This window comes from Schistocerca serialis, chromosome 11, assembly GCF_023864345.2.
Source record: "Schistocerca serialis cubense isolate TAMUIC-IGC-003099 chromosome 11, iqSchSeri2.2, whole genome shotgun sequence".
Classification (NCBI taxonomy): Eukaryota; Metazoa; Arthropoda; class Insecta; order Orthoptera; family Acrididae; genus Schistocerca; species Schistocerca serialis.
Window position 1 is genome coordinate 168,445,038 of NC_064648.1, and position 21,116 is coordinate 168,466,153.

The window sequence follows — 21,116 nt, forward strand, 5'->3', positions numbered from 1 at the left end:
GCGGGAAGAATTTTTGAGTGAATCCCCCTGCTTGGGCTGACAGCATCGTGCTGTTTACATATAGTCCACCTAAACCTGGAGAATAGTCGAAGTAAGGATCTAAAATAGCAAGTTTGAAAGTATGCTTGAAATTCGATACAAAAAAATAAACAAGATGCAACAAGCGAAAGACGCAATTTGCAGCTGTGATGGAGATGCGTTGGAAGAAAGATATGTATGTGTAGCCAAGCCGTGGTCGATAGATCGACCTAGAAGGTTCCTGGCTGTAGTTGAAAATACGGAAAACTATGAGTACATCTCTCCACGCTGTGTACTTCACCTGCAATAACTCTGATGACGAAACTATTCGTATAGACCAATTCTTAGGCACGAATTAACGTATCCGAGCCTTCCAAAAATTCTTAACTATTATCATCGCTACTGCCGCATGCAACTAAAACTGTAACGTTACCATATCTAACGAGCACCTTACCACTAAACTTTATGGGTATGAAGTACATCATTTACAGATAATTAAAATATGTGGCCACTTATTGCAATTCTGCTAGAAAATTAAAAATAACTAAATGATATTCCTGCGATAATGTATGTTACTTCCAATATTTTCCTGCTAAACTTGTCAATGCGAAGTAAAATTAGCAGCGCTTGAATACTGCAGTGTTGCTCGGTGTCGCCAACAGATGTCAGCCCAAGACGCTGCTACAGAAGATATGGCTTTGCTAGGAACAAGGCCGCTACACTGTCTTTGGAGTCGCTCGTGATGTAAGCACTCGGGTCATAACAAACACAAGGCAACATGTGCTGTCGTGGTTGATTCGCCTGTGTAGACGTTATATGATTGTGAATTGAAATGTTAGTGTAATAGTGTTCATAGTACTTCAACATATAAACGTGCCACGTAGATGCTGTATGACTACTTTCCACAATTTTCCGCCGTTTTACAATTTAAGTCACCATTGTATCACCTGTTTTTCTTGTTTCTTTTCTTCTTACGTTTTTAACGTCTGTAGGCTGCAGAGCAGCGTACGATGGTGAAGGGGGGGGGGGGGGGGAATCGAAATGCAGTAAAGGAAAAAAGAAGACTTTATGCCTGCTTGTAGAGGCAATTATACTGCTCGGGAAAGAGTCAGTACATTCCATTTCCCTCGTGATGAAGATGCATGGAGAGAATGGATAAGAGCAGTTCACCGTGATAATTTCATCCCTTCAGATCACTGTGTGGTAAGTAGCAGCTTTAGTAAATAAACCTATGAAATGGTTCTGTTTGGTCCGAGTGTTAATTGTGATTTATAAACATAAAATGTATACATAGGCCAAACTTTTCTCATATTAACGTAACGTAATCCATTATTTTTAACAGATTTGTGAGCTGTATTTCCATGCACACGAAATAGAAAGAAGTACATCGTCATATGATGCTAAGACTGGAAGATTAATTACACGCCTCTTGATCGTCCACGTTTAAGGAAAGGTAAGTTGGTCGTTTACGGACTTTGAGTTAGGTTATATAATTATTGGATGAATCTCTTACACTCCTGGTTTATATGGTAAGGTACTGAGAATTAATATTTGTTTATAGGTGCAATACCAGCACTATTGCCAGAATGTCCTGATTATTTATCTACACCACAAGAAGGAAAATATCATTCTTTTCGTTGAAGGTATTATGTGATAAAATTAATAGTAGCCATTCGAATGAGTGGACCTGTGTCAAAAAGTTGAGTAGTGTGTATTTTCTTTTAATTAGTGAAATGCCATTTTTGAGAGTTCTGTGGTATGTTACAATTAACGCAAATCTAACTTTCACTGTCCATGTCAGTGATTAACAGCTTGGTCAAATAGGGAACATAAAGTTTCTAGTAACCGTAAGTACCAAAACACAGTTAGCTAATATTCTTAATATTGTCGAGTTAAAATTTAGCAACAGAGAAGATCAGGAACCTAATGAGAGTATTGATTTCATAACCTCTATTTTGAATAATTTATCTGAAAACTTGCCAGATAAACATGAAATTATAAACTTTATGGAAAAATAGATTCCATTGCTAAAATGCAAGATATTCGTGGGATATTTTAGTTTTGTGGTCATTAGTTCATTCTATTTCTCCTCAGTGTTACAAGTTTTTAAGAAGCAGTGGTATAATAACTATGTCTAACCCTGCTACTCTGACTAGAATATGTGGTGGATTTGCTAGTAATACTGCTCTTGAACAAGTTCCTGCACATTTTCTGGGATATATAACTAGGACAGTGAGATTTTTAACTGAAGAAGACCGGGCAGTCTCCTCTCGGTGCATGAAATCCATTTAAAGTCACAAAGGGGGAAACATAGTTGGCCAGGCCTACAATAGTAGTGAATTTGCATCTGCAGCCTACGTATTATTTTCTAATCGATAGTGTGCGCCCATCAAAATGCATAAGAAACAACTGGCTGAATCAGAAAGAAGAGATTATAGAGCTTCCGGATTTTAATTATGAGCTGGGTGATGGTTTTGCGTCTTTCAGCAGCTTGAAATCTCTTCATTTGCTGGAAAAGGCGAATTTATTGACATTTGCAAACAAGCTATGTCTTAAATCACTGTATCCCTGAACCATAGAAAGGCAGAATGTAAAACTTGCTCTCCATATTTTTGACCATACAACAGCTATTGCTCTCAGAGAATTAGGCTCTAAACACAATATTGAATACTGCAACTTTCATTGAGATCATTTGCAAGTGGTGGATGCAGTTAATGTAAAAACATTATTAAAAGGTCAAAGGTTATTAAATAGGATTCAACAGCCAATAACCAGGAATTCTAAGCACATACTGGAGTTCCTACATCAGTTTGCAAATTGGTTAATAAAGGAAATTTCTAAGGGTTTAATTGGTCTTAGTAGGATAACACATTTAGCTCTTAGGCATACCACTCTCACATTGGTGGATCTGGCTAGGTATTGGCTCAATGAGAAGAAGAAGCAATACATTCTAACAGGCAAGGTTCCAACTGATGACCTGGAAAGCAGGTTTGGTAAATTTTATCAGATGAGTGGTGGTAATTACCATGTGTCAATTAGACAGATTTTTGAGACAGAAAGAAACTGAAGGTATGAAGCTATGTATCATTAATATTAAAGTCCCAAAAATGGGTGGTGTTGTAATTGCCAAGGATGACATTTTTTCTACCGAGACAGACATACATAACCTTCCAGGAGTGACATATAATGAAGAGTTAAATGTAGTTGTGGAAGATGTTGATATACAGGAATTGGATGAGTATGTGTTGCCTGTACTCCACTACATAAGTGGTTACTGCTCATATGCAGTCATTAAGAAACTTAAATGTGTTTATTTATTTTATTTATTTGGCTGTAGACAACTGTTGTGTTGTGTAGGCATCATCAGATGGTTATACAAATGATTATACATAAGGTCTGTAGTTACATAGTTATACAGATTGTGGTACTAAAGATTACACAAAAGTTAACATATGGTATATGATTATACAAAAGGTCAGTGTGGTTGTATGACATAAATTACAGTTCCTTTGATCACAATCACATTTATAATAATAGAGAATCATATTTTTTCATCATGTAGGAATTCACTTATGCTATAGAATGCTTTCCCTTTCAACCATGTCTCTACTACCATTTTAAATCTATTCTCATGCAATTCCCTCATTCCATGTGATGTATTTTTGTAAAATGTTTTGCCAGCATGTAAAAAATTATTTTGGATTTAACTCAAACGTGTCCAAGGAATGTCTAATAAGTTCCTGTGTCTGGTTTCATATGAGCGCACATCTGACCTGCTTTCCTACATGTGGGAATTCTCTTTGGCATGCATAAGTGCTTTAAGTATGTATAGACTGGGAACTGAAAGAATTTTGTGCTCAATGAAGCACTGTCCGCAAGAAGTTAAATTGCTCACACCAAAAATACATCTAATGGCTTTCTTCTGCTAGAGGAAAACATCTTTTGCCCCAGCAGAGTTTCCCCAAAGAAGTATTCCGTAATGCAGATGGGTATGAAAATAGGCATGGTATGCCATAAGTATGCTCTCCTTACTGACACAATGCTTCAGTTTCCTAAGGAGATATAGAAATCTTGCCAACCTACTGCACAGCTTTTCTGTTTGAGTATTCCAGCACAATTTGGTATCAAGACAAATGCCTAGCAATTTTACTGAATGTCTGATTTCATTAGGTACATCATTAATATCTCTATTTAACGACAGCCTATTTTCATGGAACAAGTGAGCTGCCATTTCCTTCATAGATTTGTTCATTTGTTTGACAACATCCACATCATTATGTGACATGATAAAAGTTGTGTCATCAGCATACATTACAGATTTATATGGTAATGTGTTGGGCAAGTCATTCACATACACAATGAATAAGAAAGGTCCCAGTCCAGACCCTTGTGGGACTCCATATTTTACCTTGAGAAGGTCAGATTTGTTGTTTGAATTTATATAGATCATTTGGTTTGTGTTTGTCAAATATGATTTCAGCAGTAATAGTTCTGTTTCAGTTATTCCATATTTTTCTAGTTTATTAATTAATATGCTATGTGAGGCAGTGTCAAATGCTTTGGTTAAATCAAATAAAATGACAATTAAATGGACACCCTAGCTGCAAACAGGCGTTGATGTACTTCATTGGGGACATGTTGAAATTGTGTGCGCCGACCGGGACTCGAACCCGGGATCTCCTGCTTACATGGCAGACGCTCTATCCATCTGAGCCACCGCGGGTACAGAGGATAGTGCGACTGCAGGGACTTATCCCTTGCATGCTCCCCATGAGATGCACATTCCCAACATGTCCACACCACTACATTTGTAGTGTGCATAATAGATGTTTGCCCATCATTCTCATTACTTGTGGCAGATTAATCTACCAAGTCCCGTACGAGTTCGGGCATAGCGTGTGCGTTTGCACAAGAAGGTCGATGGCCGGGAAGCCATATTTTTTTAACTATATATGACGGCCCACAAACATGACTGACAGCATAATTTTATTCAATCTGTCCTATGGCATTTTCTCTTTATGTGCCACAGTTAGGATGCAAAATTGTACATTATAACACTGAAATTTTTATACTTACACCCTAAACCATTCACTCCCTAATCGTAATTGTTATTAATAATGAGTGCGTTTACTACACACTGATTTGATTTACGAATTTTCAGAATGTCAGTCGAGACATTCGTATGAAGACTTACCTGCTATTTCTTCAGCATCTTGTTTTGAAAATGCAAATTTCCTACAGTATCTCCAGTTCTGCTGCATCTCTCCTTCTACTGTTGGCGAGTTTCATCGTTAAATACTTGGTGAATGAAGTTCAATAACTCCATTACTTAACAAGTCAGAATGTTTAAGTGAGAGACAACTTTCAAGAAGCCTTGCACACTCTTTAAAGCAGTACTACATTGCATACAACACAGCTTTCATATATGCACACAATTACGAAACAAAATCTGCAGTTTATGACGTCCATCAGTACAACACTACACTTGCAGCTTGAGTACATACGTCACAGTGTTACATAAATGCTATGCATTTATATTCTACGGCAAAATACGATTTTCTAACCACAGCCACTTTAACCGATCAACTAATTTGGATCCCGAACATGAATGTATATTACATTTTTTATTCTCTCTCCAACTATTTTGCATTCCGCTTTTCGTGTCTTAGAAATCGGAACAGCGCTAAGCCTGTTGCTGTGCTACTACTACAGTTCAACGCAGCATCTACTTACCTTGATGAGAACATCAACAAACACGGATCATACTCCAGAATGAGTTTTTCACTCTGCAGCGGAGTGTGCGATGATATGAAACTTCCTAGCAGATTAAAACTGTGTGCCGGACCGAGACTTGAATCGGGACCTTTGCCTCTCGCGGGCAAGTGCTCTACCAACCGAGCCACCCAAGCACAACTCACGCCCCATGCTCACAGCTTTATTTCTGCCAGTACCTCGTCTCCTACCTTCCAAAGTTAACAGAAGCTCTCCTGCGAACCTTGCAGAACTAGCACTCCTGAAAGAAAGGATATTGCGGACACATGGCATAGCCACAGCCTGGGGAATGTTTCCAGAATGAGATTTTCACTCTGCAGCGGAGTGTGCGCTGATATGAAACTTCTTGGCAGATTAAAACTGCGTGCCGGACCGAGACACGAACTCGGGACCTTTGCCTCTCGCGGGCAAGTGCTCTACCAACTGAGCCACCCAAGCACGACTCACGCCCCATCCTCACGGCTTTACTTCTGCCAGTACCTCGTCTCCTACCTTCCAAAGATAACAGAAGCTCTCCTGCGAACCTTGCAGTACTAGCACTCCTGAAAGAAAGGATATTGTGGAGACATGGCATAGCCACAGCCTGGGGAATGTTTCCAGAATGAGATTTTCACTCTGCAGTGGAGTGTGCGCTGATATGAAACTTCCTGGCAGATTAAATCTGCGTGCCGGACCGAGACTCGAACTCGGGACATTTGCTTCTCGCGGGCAAGTGCTCTACCAACTGAGCCACCCAAGCACGACTCACGCCCCATCCTCACAGCTTTACTTCTGCCAGTACCTCGTCTCCTACCTTCCAAAGATAACAGAAGCTCTCCTGCGAACCTTGCAGAACTAGCACTCCTGAAAGAAAGGATATTGCGGAGACATGGCATAGCCACAGCCTGGGGAATGTTTCCAGAATGAGATTTTCACTCTGCAGGAGAGTGTGCGCTGATATGAAACTTCCTGGCAGATTAAAACTGTGTGCCGGACCGAGCACTTGCCCGCGAAAGGCAAAGGTCCCGAGTTTGAGTCTCGGTCTGGCACACAGTTTTAATCTGCCAGGAAGTTTCACGGATCATTCTGCCCGCCACAAATTTCGCCTTCAAAAATAATACTCACAACGGCTTCTACTGGATGTGGTTAACACCTGTGAACAACGTGTTTCATTGTAGCTGAAGTTTCGTCACAAACACTACATGTACATGGATACTTCGAAAGCCACTGTGCAGTGTGTAGCAGAGGGTACCCTGTACCACTACTAGCCATGTCCTTTCCCGTTCCACTCGCAAATGGAACAAAGGAAAAGCGGCTGTCTATGTGCCTCTGTACGAGCCTCTCTAATCTTATCCTCGTGCTCCCTCTGTGAAATGTATGTGGGCAGAACTATAATCTTTCGTCAGCCAGACTCTAGTGCAGGTACTTAAGTTTTCTCAACAGTGCTCTCAAAAAGAACATCGGCTTCCTTCCAGTGGTTCCTATTTGGATTCCTGAAGCATCTGCATAACGTTTGCACGTCGTTCTAACCCACCGGTAAGAAATCTAACAGCCCGCCTCTGAGTTGCTTAGAAGTCTTCCTTTAACCTGACCTCATACGGATCCCAAACACCCGACCAGTACTAGGGAATTGGTCGCACCAGTGTTCTATATGAGGTCTCCTTTACACTTCTCTAAAATTCTCCCAATTAACCAAAGACGACCATCAGCCTTCCCTACCACAGTTCCCACATGCTCGTTCCATTCCATACCGGCTTTCGCCCAGATATTTAAACGATTTGACTGTGTCAAGCAGGACACTATTAATTCTGTTTCCGAGCATTACGTGTTTCTTCTTCCTATTCATCGCCTACTCTACTGCTCAGGGTACGCTAGTATTTTGCTTTGTGCTCACTTTAACATAGACTTTTATTTAAATTCTTACTGTGTAGTACTGTTATGTAGCAATACCCGTCGGGTTGATGTCTACGCAACGCTACAAAAATCTAGTAAGAAGGAATACGAAATTCTAGCAATAATTAACAATGTAATAAAGCAGTTGCTCATGTATACCAAAACAAAGGATAATAAGTTATTTATGACAGTTTGGGGGGAGGGGGGTAGACCTTGGTGTATGGAATACTTGTAGTATCTTCGAATATAAATGGCGTCTTGTAAGTAGCCATAAAGGCTTCCACTCACTGTCCTGTAAATAAACCTGCACAATAACGCCTTTTAAATGATTTTCATTAAAGAAATGCACGCGACTACGTTATATTTCCCCGAATATGGATACCCTTTTGTAGGTATCAACGTAAAGTCGTGTGAGGAGCTACAATGACAAAAAAAAATCGGTGTGCTGCTAGTCCGTAATTTAACAAAGAATAGCATTCTGTAAATTTCACCTCAGCTCTGCGCTAGCACGTGGGACCGCCAGCGACTGCTCGAACGAACCTGACCGTACGCCGCCAATCCAACAAGTTTTCAGCCAATCACGAACTGTAGATGGCGGTAAAAGATGGGAGACCTTGTTTTCGCCTGAACGAACTAGCCCAGTTCTGAGGCAGCGTGTTGAGCTGACATCTGTTGGCAACACCGAGCAACACTACATTACTCAAGCGCTGCGTATTTTACTTCGCATTGACAAGTTTAGCATGAAAACGTTGGAAGTAAGACACATCTTTGCAGGTATATCAATTTCTTATTTACAGTTTGCTAACAAAATAGGAATAAGTGCCAACGTCTTTTCATTATTTGTGAAGGATATATTTCATACCCACAAAGTTTCTTGGTAAGGCGTTCTTTAGATATGATAACTTGGAATGATGTGTATCACCATCTATGGCCGTCCTATCGCCCTCACTCCCACCCTTAAGTACCTTGGCGTCACCCTCGACCGTCGCCTCTCCTGGACTCCCCACCTCCGGACAATCCAAGCCAAGGCATGCTCCCGACTCAGTCTCCTCAAGCTCCTCTCTGGCCGTACGTGGGGTCTTGACCCCTCCACCATCCTCCACACCTATAAATCCCTCATCCCCCCTATCCTTTGTTAAGCCCATCCGGCTTGGATCTCCGCCCCCCCTCCCTTTCATAAATCCCTCCAAATCCTTGAACGCCATGCTCTCCGCCTCGCCTATCGCATCAGTCTCCCCTCCCCCACGCGGATCCTGTATGATCTCATCCCCTTCCCCCACCTCCTCCTTTTCCTTGAAAGGATACGGATCCTGTACACCTCCCGTAAACTCGACCCTCCTCACCCGCTCGTCTCCCCGATCCTCACCCACCCCCGCCCGCTGCCGCGCCTGTATTCCCACGTCCCACCCGGTCTCCATCTCTCAACCCTCCTTACCCTCTCCCAAGGTGGCTTCCGCCAGCTCCCCCTCCCTGATGATGTCCTTCTCCCCTGCATCTACCCCTCCTATCAACTTTGATCCTCCCTCCCCACCTCCTGCGTCCTTTCCTTTAGGCACCCTCCCTCCCCTGCATCTACCCCTCCTATCAACTTTGATCCTCCCTCCCCACCTCCTGCGTCCTTTCCTTTAGGCACCCTCCCTCCACCCCTTTCCCTTCCCTTCTCTTTCCTTTCCCCCCTCCCTCCTACCCTCTCCCCCGGGCTTCCCCTCCCCCTTCCTCCCTCCCCCACCCTCCTTTGCCCATGGCATCTCTGCTCTCCCCTCTCCCATTTCCCCTTCCTCCTCCTCCACCTCCTCTCTTGGCAGGTCCCCGGACTCGTACACTCTCAGTGAACATTCGCGCGCCGGAGATCATCGCCATCAGTGTCTAGTGTGTGTGCTTCGTTTTGTGTTTCGTGCAGTTACAACTCAACTGTTCACATGTGCCGTCACCGTTCTCCGTGTTTTGTGCGCCGTGTCTACAAGTGTTAGCGTTTTTATCGTCCAACGTGAACGGCTTCTTGTTTATTGTTTTTTGTATCTCCATTTTTTGCCCGCCGTTTTTTGTATTGTCTGTATCACCTCTGTCATGTTATTGTTCCACTTAAGGCTGAAGAGCAGCGTACTATGCTGCTGACAGCCCGCCTGTATAGGTGATTAAAATTACAATAAAGAAAAAAAAATGATGTGTATTATCATTTGGGTAAGAGATGGAATCAATTTTTGAATGGCTCGGAGAAGTATTCTCCGAGCACATGCTCTAAATGCAATAGTATCGGCGGCGTAAGGGTTCGTGTTTTAACAGCACAGCGCGCAGTTGGAATTGATACGTCACCGGAATTGCTGTGCCCATAATTTTCCATTCGTTAGCCGTACTTGCGACTACAGCCTGGAACTTCCTCGGTTGATAAATGATCTATCATCTATGTGCTTGGCTACACACACACATACATACACGAAACTCAAAACGGTTAACATTTCTTAACTTCGCCTTTCGAAGCAGCAGGAAAATCCGTTATGGAAAACCTATATCGAGTTTACAGTAAAGCAGCCCATTTTCCCGTTTACATTTCTTCTCTGCCCAACCCGCAACTTTATCGATTTGTTCGCTGCATATTAGCTGAGTTTTTGTATCGAATTTCAAGCATACTTTCCAACTTACTGTTATAGGGTCTTACTTCGAGTGTCTCCAGGTTTATGTGCTTCACGTAAAAACTCTTCCCACGTTTCGTATTACCCAGTGGAAGTCCAGGCAAGCAGAAGACGGCAAGAGATGTAATGGCGATGCTAACCCAGCCAGCTGCACGTAGTGTAGAGTCGTGACGCGAGAGGGCAGCAGAGTAGCCGGACCCGCGTAGTACGGACTACCACCGACAGATGACAGGTGGAACTGCAGTGCATAAATCTGTGTAAAGGGAAATTATGGCCAACTTGCCAGTGAGCGACATTTTCGAACGACTGCGCCGATGGTGATACTTTAAGCGAGTACTGACTTGACCCGGGGTCTAGCCATCTCCCCTCCACACTGTCTGAGCACTGTAGCTAGCGACCAATAAGGAGCCACCAGACGACTACCAATGAAAAAGTGCTGTGCATCAGGCGCGCGCGCGCGAAATTTTGTGTTAGTCACTACTCACTATTGTGTTTGTATCGAGGCCAACGAGCCCGTTGGCCTCGGTTTGTATGTGTATGCGTTTCCTGCGTCAGCGTGTCCTCCGTACTGTATTTTGGAAATGATTTCGTTCGAAGATAGTGTTGTGTACAAGCGAAAGGCTGAAGTATTTGTAACTACCATATCTAGTATGAATTTTCTGCACTTAATGTTTTTTTTAAGCGTTGAAATTCATTGCTTTCAATGATAATGCTGTCGGCGAACGAAAGGCAGAGTGAAATAGTTAATACTATTTCTCAAGTGGGTGTATTCTCTGCTTGCTTTTTGAAGCTATTAATCCAGACTGCTCACTTGACAGTTGTTATTGGCAACTTGGTAATGTTGGCTACTTAAGATTATAGAATTACGGGGATCAAATAAAACATGAAAGATAAGGGTATTGGTAGGGTAAAAATAAAATAAGCACGATCGGGTAAAAATAGCTATTACTAGAGTACATTATGGAAGGAAATAAGATGAAGGTACAGCCAACTTGTTTACCTGATCAGAAATCCTCATTTAAAAATCTTGCTGTGGACTCCAGTAATTTAAATGGTGTGATAGTAAGCAGGAGATTTAATAACTGTATGAAACAGCGCGCGCACATTGTAATATAAAACAGCGGTATACCTATTTTGACAGATTTTCATTTCTCGGTACTGGAAAATTACCATTTAATACATGTTTCTGTACGAATTTGGTTTTTATGTTTCTTGTTACCCACATAGACTTTTAGTGATCCTTTAAAAGAAGGCTTTTTTCGTAGGCCATTTTTTTCTTTACGTTTCACATATATGTGAAACATGTGTATGTGTAAGAAGTTTCATAATCAGCTAAAACTTATTAACATTGTGTACTGGAATTATAAAACACATTTGTATACTAAATTGTGAGTTGTTTTTTCCATTGTTTGGAAAGGTGGAGGAAAAGTGGAGTAAACAGAAGGCAATCATATCTTGAACAGCTGACTGCGTCCTAAGTTCAGATTAATTACAAATAGTGTTTGCTTTTTTTTTTTTAATTAGTAACTTTTTTGTTTACTCCCTGTATTTCAATTTGGAAATCATTAGACTGTCAGTGGTGTTGAATGCCTAGAAATTACATTAAACTGCAACCTTTAAGAGAAAGACACAGAGTATGCTGTGGTAGTTTAAAATTAATGCCAGGTGTAAATAAATGCTGTTACTCAACTGTAATTTAAACATACCACTGGTATCTGAGAGTAATACTAAAAAGTTCTGAATACACAAAGATCTGTTCTCAGTAAAGATGAATATACTTGCTTGGCTACATGGGCCTTCCTGTAACTTCATTCAAGGTAAAACAGTTTGTTGCTGAGTTTGTTCAGGTACTACAGAAAGCATATTTACCAGTGAAAAGAAGTTTTGCAGTAAGGATTGGTTTTCAGATTTTACCAAACACCCAGCTCTAATCACCCAGAAACTTCAGAAATTTTAAATAATCTATAGGAGCACACCAACATGTCCATTTGTCTTTCCCTTAAAAACATTTCCCTTAAGATTTGGAATTGGAACCATCAGACTGAAGTGTCTAGAAAAATTTGTTTAGGCCAAAACTATTAGTTTAAATACTGTTTGTAACATTAATGGACATAGTTAATATTTCCTATGTATAAAAATCTACCCTTTTCCTCAAAGCTTATACTACATTAATTTGTTTGACATAGATATGTCTAATAGACCATCATATGAATTCTTTTTATCTTGCCTCATACTTTTATTGTCCTGTCACCTGTGTAGGCACTTTCTTCAGTTTAGTCACTAGGTCTTTTTTTGTGCCCCCCAAGTATTTTTTCTTTTTTCAGGGAAATGTTTGTGTGAATATGAAACATTTTTAACCATATTCTGACGAGTACAAAAGCTTTTCACCCAAAATTTCGAAAGTTTAAATATTATTTTGTTTTTACCACTCCCTACCCAAGGTAAAATGTGTACTTATTGGTGGTTTTTATGAAATTGTGGTCTGGTCAACCATGTGTCTACATACCTGCTGCACTTCTTATATCAAATGTATGTTACTGTAGGGAGGAAAATTCTGACATAATTTAAATGAAGCCAAGTACAGAAGTGATAGTAATACATGTTCTTCTCTCTTAACAGGAAATTCTCCCGCAGTGGAAAGCACGTGTGTTGGAGCTGCACAGAAATGATTGTAATGTGCAAGAAATTAAATCTTTAAACATCCTTGTTGATGTTAAATCAAGGGAGGAGTTTGGACAGTGGTTGGCACAGTTTGAAAACATAACAAAAACAACTTATACAATAAGGTGCACTGAACCTGCATCAGGAAAGTATGTTGTTTGCAAACAAAGGCTGGTCTGTCACCACAATACTCGCAGTATAAAAGTTCATGGTTCAGTGCAAAGGGCAACAAAAAACACTAACTGTCCATCAAAAATGACAGTGACAATTCATGCCGTGCATGATAGATACAGAGGTAAGTCTGTAGAGAAAGCAATGCTCTACAAGGAAATGCCGTGTGAGGTTAACTTGGTGTTGGGTCATAACCGCAGTGTTGACAGTGCTGCTGCTTTAAGATTTAGACAACCATCAAGTGATGTCAAAGAAAAATTAATATCCCTGTTTGAAAGAGGTCATTCACCAGCCACTGCTCTTGAGTCAATAAAGGTTGAAATTCAGCTGAATTGTTCAGATTACCCTTTAGTCCTTGCAGACAGAAGCAGGTGTCCTGATTACAACTTTTGCCACTATTTGTTCAACAAAGTTTTTAAGAAAAAGTATGGGCCAACATACTTGAACAAAGATGGAAAGCAGCTGTTACAACAGAGGTTAGAGGAATACAACAGCGAAGTTGGAGCTGTGTGTGCCAAGATGATTCAGTAAGATGATGATTATATAGTATGGTAAGAGTATATTTACAAATTTGTAGTCTGATGAAAACTTTATGCATATACATTTAGCTACTATTAATATTTGTATAATTGTTTTTCAGCATTTGCTCACCACTGATGCAAAAAGTCCATACTCGTGTAAAAGCTGCTTCCAAACTTGTATTTATGGATTCCACTGGTTCTCTGGATCATGACAGCAGCAGAGTGTTCGTTTTACTTACTCACAGTGAGTGTGGAGGTTTACCACTGGGAGTTCTGATTATGTCTTCAGAAAGCTGCGGAGTTATAGAAATGGGACTAGAGTTGCTGAAAGAGATAGTGGGGGAAAATATTTTGGGGGAAACATCAATGGCCCAAGTGTGTTTCTGACTGACGGCAGCCAGTCAGAACAAAATGCAATTAGAAGATGCTTCCCAAACACAAAAGCTTTGTTGTGTATATTCCATGTCCTGCAGGCAGTGTGGCGCTGGCTTCTCAAAGCAAAAAATGCTATACCACAGCAAAAACAGTGCGAGTTCTTACAGAATTTCAAAAAAATAATGTTTGCGCAAACAAAAAATGAAGCAGTGGTAAACTATAATGTAACAAGAGCGAACATCGGTGAAAATAATCAAAATTTATTGAAATACTTGGAAGGGTATTGGGATAGGAGAGGACTGTGGACCCTTTCACATCAGCGAGGTATGCTTATAGAAGGGCACAACACAAATAATATAACTGAGGCCTTCACGAGAATTTTAAAGGACAGGATTTTTGAGAGGGTGCGTGCCTTCAATGTGGTTCAGATGGTGGACTTTTTTCTCACAAAGGTGAATTTGTATTTTCAGAGGAGACTTCTTGATGCTGCTAATGGAGCAAGTCCTAAGTCTTTCTGTAGGCCTACAAAGGCTCCTTCACAGGAGATTCTAGCAAAAATCAGACAAGTCAATGAGGATGTTCTGCTCATTCCCAGTGAAGAAAGGGAGAATCATTATTACATTGTTAATATGGCTGTTCTTGTTTGCACTTGTTGCCAAGGCAATACAGGGAAGATCTGCAAACATATAGACTGGGGAACTACAGGGAGGTGACGGATAGTGACAGTGTACGTAGACTGTATTATTTTATTGCTACAGATGAGGAGCCTCCTGAAGGGTGGCTAGAGCCTCTGTATTGCTCTCAGAATGCAGGGGCTTCAAGTTCTTCGGAACGTTTGGAGCAAACGGACACAGGTTTGCTCTGTGAAAGCCAAGAAGAGATGCCAGAGACACTTCACATGGAGACAGTTCCAGACAATACAAATAATGATTTAATCGACGAGATAAAAGCTCGTCTCATAGATTTTTCAAATACATCCCCTGAGGAAATGAGGAAAGGCCTTGAAGTCATGTGCGAAAAATTGAGAAAGCTTGCATCTTATTTGGCAAATTTTGGTGAAGGTAAGTAAAACATACTTTTATATAAATGTTATGGCAAGTAATTCAATATTGTATGAATTCTAATTTTTGTTACAGGAAAATCTAGAAAAAATCGCGGTAACTATATTCCCGTTCAGTCTACTGCAATAAGCAGAAGAAAAAACAAGTTGGCAGGTCGCAGATGTCATCCGGGGGGAAGACAAACACCACACTCTAAGCAAAGCGAGGAATTTGTAAAGACAGTAGAAATTTCTGAAATGGTAAGTATTACATGTCTAAAGTCATGTATGGCATTTTGAAATTTATCTAGCAACTTTCCTTTCCCCAAAGGGCGTATTAAGGAATAAAGTAATTATTATTTATTTAACATTTTTAAGTTTGAGGGAGCACTGCTGGACATACAGTGCTATTGGCTAACTTGCATAAATTTAATACTGTGTGCTGATGGTGGCGTAAAGACCGAAACAATCCACAAAAGAAATAAGAAATTGCAACTGAAAACTGCCTCCAGACTGACCTCACATCCAGTATTGATAAAGGCTATGGCATGCAAGTTTCTGGCACCATTTTTAAAATAATTCTTATTTTATCTGAAGGTAGCTCTGTTAGTATAATTAAAGAAAATACTTAATTATGATTTGATGTGACTGTCACGTGGAATAATTTGTAGACATTGCTATTGAAAAAACTGAAGTCACTCCACACCTTGAACTTGGTGTGGATAATTCCATTACACAGCAAGCCAGCTGAATGATACACTGCAAATCAGTCATAAAGTGTTTACACATTCTGTTTCATTCGAAAAAAAAATTGATGTATGTACAGCAGCATTGCATATTTCCATTGGCTTGTGACTTTCTCATGCAAATGTGAATGTTCCAACATAGTTCACAACACGTCTTGTTCCAAAGCAGTGGCATTAGTACATTATGGAATAATTGCTGATGGGTAAAAGTGCTCATATCTTGTGTTAACACAACTTCCTGATTGACAGTTGCCTCAAGTTCCCCAATAGCTTAAAATCTCAGTCCTGACTATAACACCATCTAGGCAGAAAAATTACATCTGGTATTATCACCCATATTAATATACTCACGTTCAAACTGTTTGCTAATCTTGTTTAGATGTTAGGTTATTAACATCATGGCATTTCGTTTCTTTGGTCCAGTATGTCTTGCATGTGCAGTAAAATTCTCATTACATGACATCTAAATTGTAACAATTAACTAGGCCTATATTTTTTATTATTAGTTATCTAATTGTTTTTTTAAGGTGTGGCATATACATATTATGACTTTAAGTAGCTAATTACAATATAAAGATGTAAATACACACAAATGTGGAGCCACTTTGAGTTTCATTCCGTCATTGAATATTTCGGTACAGAAATGGATAAGAAAAGCCATGTTACATAAACATTTTTCCCCAACATTAACCCAGTATTAGTGCAACAAACTTAGTAATCCATAATTTAGAAATAAAGGTTTACAGTAATGTTAATGTGGATTTTAATTTCTTTTCAGGCTACCTTTCCACCACCAGCTACGCAGTCATCCCAGTCAGCTTCAGACTTTTGAAGGTGCGCGACTGTTTACTGCAGCATAGTGTGTAGGATTTTCTTAATCTGAGATCCAACGTAATGGAACTATTAAGGGAATGATTCTAGTAAGTTTTTTCTTAAAGCTCAGGCCTAGCCTGACTGCTGAAATATATTAAGTTTTTTTGTTGTAGCTAGGGTCTGACCCGATTATTCCCAGTGGGGTCAGGGATTTTCTCTGCCTCGTGATGACTGGGTGTTGTGTGATGTCCTTAGGTTAGTTGGGTTTAAGTAGTTCTGAGTTCTAGGGGACTGATGACCATAGATGTTAAGTCCCGTAGTGCTCAGAGCCATTTTCTAACCCGATTATTGAAATAAGTTTTTTCTTGAAGCTCAGACCAAACTTACTATTGAAATATAGAAGTTCTTCTTTAAATTGGGATATCCCAACAATGTGGATACTTATTGTGTATGTTGCACAAGTTTCAGGGAAATGTGAATTATCTTTTTTTAAAATGTAAACTACATTTTATATTCTGCATATGACTCTTTTTTATTTACATCTGTTCCTTCAGGTTACATGTAGCTTATTTAATTTGTCATATTATGTCTGCTTTCTGAAGTAGTTCTGTCAGCTGATAATGAAAAATGTTTCCTGCGTTTTAATATATATTGGCAATAATAAACTGTAATATTGGCAGGAACGAAGTGTTATAAAATTAATTGGTATTAAAACTTTATTTTAGAAGATTAAGTGAAGATATATTGCAATGTTAATATAAGCATCACATTTAAATAGGAATTATGAACAGATTGCCCCCATTTACACCAAGGTTGGCATAAAGGAATTGCATATGACGATAGCTTCCTCTGGCATGTAGAGTCTAAACAAAAATTTTCCATCTCAAATTAACTAAAAGGGAAGTAAATTATTTTTTTGCTGGGAGAACACACTTTCAGGCAACCATCCTATACTAAACAAAAAATGCATTAATGTTGTAAAAAACTTAATTTTTTCATTAAATGCCAAGCCAACTAGTCAGACTGCATGTCTTCATATCACAGTTTGTGACTTCATTCTGAAAATGAAAGGACAATGAATCACTTTAAACTTTTATTTGAATAGCAGATAGAAAGCTGAACTAGGTAAGTGTACTCGCCATGAATGTTTACGTCCAGCTTTTGGTGACGCAATGTTCTGCTTCTGGTAAGTGAAGACAAAGGGGAAAAGCAAAGGAGTGTGGAAAAATTGTGAAATATGTGAGAAAGTAATAAGACAGAATCAGGGTCCAAAGAGACCTATGCTTGTGTGGTAAAGAACCTGCAGATGAGGGTTGGCATGAGTAGGTGGATGAAAGCCAGATTCTTGTAATTTAACTGTGTGTTTCAAATCACTGCCTAGTCTACAGAGAGCTATTAACTGGACAGGAGAGAGCAATGATTTGTTTAATTTTGTATATGTATTAATGTCCAACTGCATGCATCGATGACAAAGACTAAGAATATAGATATAGCACTGGCACACATTTACTAAATTCAAGAAACCAATTTAAGAAAGGTATTGACTATAATGATTACAATTTGTACACAACTGCCACAAAACAACACTGGCAGTAAAACACAATTTGGGGTTATTCACATTACAGCATTTTTAAAAAATGATACTGTATTGCTATACAGACTGTTGTGTTATTTAAACTAATTGGGATTTCATGTAATGTACTGTAGTGTTTCTGTCCTAACCCATACCAAGCTCACTTAGACCTAGATGTCTGGTGCTCTTAAAACCCCACTCAGTGCTGCCTTCAAATTGCCAGCAAGCGTATACGTACATCTCTCACTGCCATTTGACTAGTGGAGTTATGTTCAACTTTAGTGGTATTACCATCAACAAAAATGCAAAATTAAAAATGTTGAGAATGCAATCATATGTCCAAATTAATTTGTGATTTGTTGCACATCACTACAATCTATAATGCAAATTAATCCCTGGAACATATTACTAACAAACTGTCAGGCTATTTAGTTCACAAGATAGTCCTTCAGGACTTCAGCATAGTCAAATTTTGTTTTAATTGCTCTTTTCATAAAGATTGCCTATTAAGGACTAAAAACTGAGCCATGTAATGTCTAAGTAACTTTGATTTTCTAATTTTGCAATTACTTACACACACACACACACACACACACACACACACACACACACACACACACACACACACACACAGAGAGAGAGAGAGAGAGAGAGAGAGAGAGAGAGAGAGAGAGAGAGAGAGAGAGAGAGACGCACACCACACATTTACGGATTGCATGCTGTTTGTGTGATCCATATCTGAGGAGGAGATCATGCTTCTCCACCACTGCCAGATATCAGCTTTCAGGTAAGTGACGCACTGCATTTCCTTTATGTATATACATATACAATCTTCAGTCATTATCTTGTGACATTAAGGTGCACAGGAAACAACAGTATGTATCAGGAAAGAAACTGGAATGAGTTACAACAGGGGGTATACCAGCTTGCCCAGGAAAATGCATTAACCATAACTAATATTATATCAGCTTCACTTTTAAGACTTATGCCTTACACCATTAAGTCTCGGTCACTGTCTTCCTAATGAAACTCCTCCATCACACTTGTCAAACAGGGTGCTTCAAGTTGTTGAGATATCTCACTTCAAAAAAAACTTAGTAAAACATTTAGCATAACCTAAATAGGTGTGTGTCACTCAGGGGACCATATTATACAGAGTCTTTTTCTTCATGAATGTTTCCCACAAACTCTATCATGCATGGAGGATAAATTCCATTCACTAACAATGGTACTAAGTAATTCCAAATAAAAATCCAAGTCAGCTGACAGAGAAATCAAATAAATGTCTCAAAGATGGTTAAAATTCATCACATAAAGACAAAGTGGCCCTAAACATAAAGAAAACTAACTGTACGAACTTCCATTCAAATAAAAACCATAGTGAGGTTTGACTAATAGTTAACAAAGATCGATTAAAACATGTGAGAGTAAATTTGTGGGCATTAATGTGTTGCCAGCTGGAACAAGGAGAACATGTGAAAATTTTAGCAGAGCACATGTTACACTACTCTGAGAATTCTCAAAGTGATCTACTATGTAAATAAACATTCAAACATCAGTTATGTGATAATATTTTAGGATACCAGAGCTTGGAATGTATAGATTGTCTTCAAGGCATACACAAACAGAAAAAAGCACTATTGCCCACAGAAAAATCTTTAACTGTATGGAGTAATACTAGACAATTTTTTCCAGATAGATGTAATTTTTAAATCTGAGACAATATGTGGAACAAGCAACTGAAAGTATATTTCCACATTTTCTGTTGTTCTTAAAATTATATGTAGTATAATACAGTGAAAACAAATATTAGGGCCCAATTTTAGATTCAAAGTTGAGGTAAAAATAGAAAGTGGAAGACAAAAGATGGACAGATGTAAAACCTCCATATCATTTAACAGCAATGGGGGTATACAAAAAGCTGACACCCAACACCTTAATCTGTACTGCACACTCAGTCTGGCATATTTATTTTTAAATCAAAGTTGTTACCATTTGAAAAGTCTTAGCCTATTTTGTTTTGCTAAGATCCAAGGTAACTGGTGTTATCGTAACACGTTTCTTTACACTTAAACTAATTTAGTAAAATTCTTTAATTTGTATAAAAATAACACAAGTAAGACTTTTGGACCCGTATGAATGTAGTTTTATGAGCTTAGCCTGAACTATTACATGAGCACATGTCATTTTCTGATTCGACTAAAAAAAATGTATTGAAGGTAAGTACATTCTACGCTTCTTTATAATGATTCCATCACAACACGCCTATAGTAAGCATATTTTACTGTGCCTTAAAAGCCTTTGAGGTCTGGTACTGGCAATTTACCTAATGTATCATGGCTGACTGTGTTACATTCAACTTCTATTGGGGCAAACAGATATATTAACAAACTGGAAGATTAATACATTTGTTAATGTGTCCACGTTTCATCCCACGTGCATGAAAATGATGTACAGTCCTAGAAACAATTAAAGAGGAAAGAGACAGTTAAATAGTAACATTTAATACTGTAAAAAGGTCATGAAAGAGCAATACACTAATTAGATGCTGCCATGGAATCATTTTTAGCAAAATTGGGATAAAAAGTATTGTATTATATTCTACTCGTTTTTATCCAGGATAATGCCCCAAAAATCCCCATAGGTACTGTTGCATACTTACATATGTTGACCTCTCATACATATGTTGTGTGTGCTTCGGAAAAAAATTTTTTTTGTGTAGGGTGGATAGAAGCAGTAAAGAAAGACGCCAACAAAATAAGTGTTACAGAAGAAATAATACATGAAAGGAATAACTTTAGGCCACTTATAGAAAACGCAAACTATGAAGAAGATGCGCCAAAACCTCGACCCAAGAGAGTGTGGACAGATGAGCAGAGACTAGCAGTTGGCGAGAAAATGAAGAAGTACTGGGAAGAACGGAAG

At 39.2% G+C, this 21,116-nt stretch overlaps 1 protein-coding gene across 5 annotated transcripts; it reads left to right on the forward strand.

Annotated features, from left to right (window-relative positions):
- Positions 1-1,074: 1,074 nt before the first annotated feature.
- On the forward strand, positions 1,075-17,241 carry LOC126427258 (uncharacterized). 5 transcript variants are annotated; one of them, XR_007576609.1, is made up of 7 exons: positions 1,075-1,221; positions 1,361-1,471; positions 1,580-1,661; positions 12,912-13,675; positions 13,765-15,081; positions 15,157-15,320; positions 16,584-17,241. XR_007576609.1 is itself a non-coding variant. In XM_050089514.1 (3 exons), exons 1-3 carry the CDS (start codon positions 14,901-14,903, stop codon positions 16,635-16,637), a joined length of 399 nt encoding a protein of 132 aa, XP_049945471.1. In that variant the 5' UTR covers positions 14,649-14,900; the 3' UTR covers positions 16,638-17,236. The 5 variants fall into 5 exon arrangements, 1 of the variants encoding a protein (XP_049945471.1); XR_007576611.1 differs by having other exon boundaries at positions 12,912-13,248; positions 16,584-17,240; XR_007576608.1 differs by lacking the exon at positions 1,580-1,661 and having other exon boundaries at positions 12,912-15,081.
- Positions 17,242-21,116: the final 3,875 nt, after the last annotated feature.

What these genes read in the sequence shown, in the direction of transcription:
- LOC126427258 (XM_050089514.1), top strand. Translation starts at nt 14,901, where the DNA reads ATGCCAGAGACACTTCACATGGAGACAGTTCCAGACAATACAAATAAT. An exon ending in TTTGGCAAATTTTGGTGAAG is followed by an intron (nt 15,082 to 15,156) that starts GTAAGTAAAACA and finishes TTTTTGTTACAG; the next exon opens with GAAAATCTAGAAAAAATCGC. An exon ending in CAGTAGAAATTTCTGAAATG is followed by an intron (nt 15,321 to 16,583) that starts GTAAGTATTACA and finishes ATTTCTTTTCAG; the next exon opens with GCTACCTTTCCACCACCAGC.